The sequence below is a fragment of the Cryptomeria japonica genome, chromosome 11 (genome assembly GCF_030272615.1).
Source record: "Cryptomeria japonica chromosome 11, Sugi_1.0, whole genome shotgun sequence".
NCBI classification, from domain to species: domain Eukaryota; kingdom Viridiplantae; phylum Streptophyta; class Pinopsida; order Cupressales; family Cupressaceae; genus Cryptomeria; species Cryptomeria japonica.
The window spans coordinates 3,742,500-3,747,291 of NC_081415.1; the positions used below are offsets into that span (position 1 = coordinate 3,742,500).

At 35.0% G+C, this 4,792-nt stretch overlaps 1 protein-coding gene across 1 annotated transcript; it reads right to left on the bottom strand.

Moving 5' to 3' along the window:
* Nucleotides 1-463: 463 nt before the first annotated feature.
* LOC131075208 (xanthotoxin 5-hydroxylase CYP82C4) lies at nt 464-2,518 on the bottom strand. The gene is made up of 2 exons (XM_058012036.2): nt 1,480-2,518; nt 464-1,208 (listed from the first exon to the last, which is right to left on the bottom strand). The coding sequence occupies exons 1-2, from the start codon at nt 2,395-2,397 to the stop codon at nt 582-584; spliced, it is 1,545 nt and encodes a 514-aa protein (XP_057868019.1). The 5' UTR covers nt 2,398-2,518; the 3' UTR covers nt 464-581.
* Between the last annotated feature and the right edge of the window lie 2,274 nt (nt 2,519-4,792).

A 4,792-nucleotide genomic window follows, 5' to 3' on the forward strand; every position in this document is an offset into this window, starting at 1 on the left:
ATGAGATGAACAACTTGATCTTTAATATATTTATTATTTAACAATATAATGTAAATATTGATATTAATCTTATGATGATATTATTATAAAATAGAGGATGGTATTTTTAATAATTAAATAAAAAAATATAGACTCTTTTAGTTATGGGTAAATCATTGAAGTATGCAGTTCTCAAATTAATTGGCACATAACAATGTACCTTTCTCCACAATGTTGTTTTAACAATTGAAAAGTAACAAAGTTTAAAAAAATAAAAAAATACTTATTTACAATTGATCTAATTTTTTTTTTTAATAACCATTTAAGCATAGAAAAAAAAAATTCTCCATCAAATACTGATAAGACCAGACGAGCTTCAAAAGCCTCTCCGGAGTTCCTTCAGAAAAATCTCAGAACACACTTTCCTCTGGATATCTTCTAAATCTAAAAAATTGAAGGAATTTAACAATCCTTAGCATTACGCTGAAGAAGATAAATTATTTGTGCTTTCATTTGTACTAATATGGTCTATATTTATCAAACAAAAGATAATGAACAAAAAAACAGAGACGTTCAACTGTTCAATGCTAGACTTGTTTCTGCTATAGATGATGGGAAAGACGAGGCTTGATGAAAATCTCTAAAGGCACTGCCCTTGGCGTTGTCAAGCCAACTCCTTCACTCATGTCAAGGACTCTTCCATCTGGAACAAACCAATCAAAGCTCTGCAACAAAATTGCAAGAGTTGTTTGCACCATGCACATTGCCAAAGTAGTACCAGGACATCCTCTTCTCCCTGCCCCAAATGGAAGCATCTCAAACTCATTCCCTTTCATTTGTATGTTGTCCATCTCTATCCCTTTCTCCATAAAACGCTCTGGTATGAAATCCAGTGGTTTATTCCACAGTTTTGGGTCCCTATGAATTACCCATGCATTTACCATCAGCATTGTTCCTGCAGGAATATGATAGCCCCCCACTGTGCAAGCCTCAATAGATTTGTGGGGTATTAGCAAAGGCCCCGGTGGATGAAGGCGCATAGTCTCTTTCACTATTGCCTGCAGGTATGTTAACTGCGGTATATCTGACTCCTCCACCATTCTGTTCCGTCCAACTTTAGAATCGAGCTCCTCTTGTGCCTTCCTCATTACATCTGGATGTTGTAATAACAATGACAATGCCCACTCCAGGGCAACTGAAGATGTATCAGACCCTGCACTAAACATAACCTACAATGGCAGGTATATTAATAGCAAGAAAAAGAGAAAAAATAAGACAAATTAAGCACAAAAAATTTCTCTCTATTCTAAATGACCTATTCATATGTCTACCAGGAAATATGAAACACAAACCCCATGTCACATTTCTTGCAATTAGCTTGTTGACTAACTCAATAACTGAGTCTTCAGACTGCCCTAGTACTTAGTAATATTTCCACCATATACACAAGAATTTATAAACCAAACATATCAAAAAACTGTCATGGTCAAAAGCACTTACAATAGCAGTTGCCTTAATAAATGCATCTTTATCAGGAATTGCGTCACCGTTCTCTTCTGCCTGAGAGATCAGCACATCAACAAAGTCTTCCATCTCTCCCCCATCTTTCAATCTGTTCTCCCTGTGCTTCTCCACTATCCTCTGCATATACGAATCTAATTTCTCATTTACCTTCTTCATAGCCTTCACATACCCTTGCAAATCAAACCACTTCAACCAGGGAATATAATCCCCAATATCAAGTACTCCATGAAGCATAAAGGATTCTTCAATCAGATGTGTGACTGAATCTACCGAAATCCCTGATTCCTCTCCAAAATACCTCTCATCTATAATCATAGTCATCAGAACTTTAAAAGTTAATTTTGAAAGAACACTTCTCATGTTAACAATACTCTGGAACTGTGTCTGCTGAAACAAAGAATTTACTGTATTCTTAATTTCTTGCATTCTCTTGGGTCCGAATGACTGAATTCTTTTGGAAGATAGGAGCTCAAGTACACATATTTTCCTAGCATTTCTCCAGTAGGGGCCATAAGGAGCCCAACCCAGCATAGAATAATTGTATCCCAAATGCTGACCTTGTGCAGGCCGAGGACGAGATGCAAATGCCTTATCATTTACTGTGAAAGATTCTTTGGCTAAATCTGAAGAACTTATCACTAAAACAGGGCAGCTACCAAATTTAAGATGCATAATAGGTCCATAGAGTGTTGATAGCGAACTTAGAATATGATGAATTGGCTTGGTTTTATCCATGAGAAGATGAAAGTGACCAATAACAGGAAAAGCTCTGGGGCCTGGAGGAAGATGGCTCCTATATTTTCCATTGTGCTTTAGTAGAATTGTTGCCACAAGAAAAACTGTTATAGAAATCATAGACATCATAGAAATTGTTATGGCCATGACTTCTACCATTGCTTAAATATCTTTGCTTGATGAAAACTATGATGAATATACTGATATATACTAAATCTTTGGCTAGATAACTGGATAAAATCAAGAAGTGTGAACAGAGTCGAGGCATGGAGGCAAGAGTGTGAACAATGTTAAAGGCCTGAGATAGACACGTGTTACTGTGACTTGATAAGGTACTTGTATCCAAGTCAAACAAAGCTAGCTAAACCTGCACATACAACCACGCCTCCTGTTATTTAATATTATATTCATGTTTGAAAAGTATATAAAAAGGTAAGTCAACGTGTCAAGATTGATCGAGAAAGAAGAATAACTTATTTCCATACACAGTCTTTTTAAAGAAGTCACCTCCATATGTATCTTTTTCAGAAATTTCTGTGTACACTGCCAACTTTAAAGCAACACTCCATTAGAATTCAACAAATCTAATTTTGTGAATGGTTTGGTACTACTTGATAACTCCCATGTACCCACCAAATCTGTCGCATAGTGGGAGGAGTTGTATAGATCAAGTAAGTATTGAGATAAAGGAGGAGTGAAATTACACATTGATTTGCATGTTCAAACTTACACAGTAAAGATGGGCTCTGATTTGTAATGGCCAGAGTGTGCCACATATTATAGGGATGCTGGCTTATGGGTACGCGTGTAAATGCATCAAGGTAAGCACTGAAAAAGTCCAAACTGGGATTACATTATTGCAAGATTTTTGTCATATGTTCACGTTTGCAGAGCCGTTAAAAGATCATGCAAGATTGCGTGCAAAACTTGTTTCACCATGAGATTTTGGATGCTAAAGAACTATCTAGTTAGTATGCTATCTGGGGCCCAAGTCCGTGGTTTGTTTTGGAAGGAACAGTTGTGATAAAGGGAATGCTGAGCTGTTGTACTTATAGTGTATGATCTCTCTGTTTCGAATGTAATATAAAACAGCATCTGATCAAAAATATAAAAAAAGTTACAAATTATAGTGGATTTTTATACGATTTCTTCATGTTGTTTGGGCTACCGGGCACTCTTTCATTATTTAGCATATTTGGCTGGAAAGAAATCGTTGGATTTCTCATGATGTTAGGATGGTTGTTCAACATTTGCCATGGTGAATCATTCATTCTATTCGTGAGACTGTTATGGCAAAGTGTGATTTGATAGGAATGTGGATCCTAGGGATGTTGATATACATATTTGCTATTTCTATATACATTTAATATATAATATTAAAGCTAAATAAATAACATGTCTATAACTTATTTTATTTGTTTCTTGTATTATATATTGAATTTACATTATATATTAATAAAAATAATCGACAAATCTATATATTCTTTTTAACTAAAACAAATAAATGTCGATAAAAAATCAAGTTAGATAATTTAAGCAAAAAATATCTTGCTTGAATGGAAAGATCTACAAGTTTTGTTATAAATAAAAATATATTTTTAAAATAAGATAATAGAATTTTATGTTGAAAAAATATTTATTATTTATTTAAATTCTTTTTTTGACAAATCTTTATATTAAAATAAAGAATACTTGAATCCAACCTCGTTTCTTAATAATATTGGATATCCATATTGAAAATAAAATAATATAAATTTCATCCAAAAAAAATTAGACTTACATCTAACATTATCCCTATCACATATTAAAATTTTATTATGCCGAAGTCGTTCCTTATATGAGATGAACAACTTGATCTTTAAAATCTATGGCTAAAAGTTAGCCAAAACGAATGCAAGACCATTGCAAATGTTTCCGCCGTTGATTGTTCTTTTCCCTATTTCGTTGTCTGTGTACAGTGTCGCTGCATGAAAGGACTGCCTTCCTTTCATGCAAACTAATGCAGTTCTTTCGCATGCATCCCTCATGTTTTGCATTGACGATTGAGCTTTTAAAACTAACAGATACGATTAACTTCTATTGGTTGATTGATTCACGATGGCTTCTGTATGCTATCACACCACTCAACTCATAGTACCATAATAGGAAAAAAGGAAGTTTTATAGTAGCATAAAAGCAAAGTAAAAAGTTTCGTTTGTATTCATACCACTGGGTTTTCATTGTGGGTATTTTTCTCCCCGTGGAGGTATGATGAGGAATTGACGGCAATGAAGAAGCTCCCCTCTGATGACCCTCGGAGTTGCCAAGTCATGGATCTTTGCACCTTTCCATCGCTGGTATTTATATGAGGATACCTTTTCGCTGGCATTCTGGACAGGGATCCATCTCACTAGCCTCACACACTTATCAATCTTAAGGATGCAAAAAGTTGCGTGTCAGGGGTTGTGGAGGCCAACTATGGTGTATTGTGTGAAAATGACATAGCTCTTCCATGGTGCGAAAAAGACTCAGCCTCACACTCGCCCCAACTTACATTATAAGTTGAAAATCTTTT

Bases quoted from the DNA above. Each gene is read 5' to 3' on its own strand.
- LOC131075208 (XM_058012036.2), bottom strand. From the start codon at position 2,397: ATGGTAGAAGTCATGGCCATAACAATTTCTATGATGTCTATGATTTCT. The intron at 1,209-1,479 runs GTAAGTGCTTTT...CTGCCATTGTAG, and splicing joins TTATTAAGGCAACTGCTATT to GTTATGTTTAGTGCAGGGTC.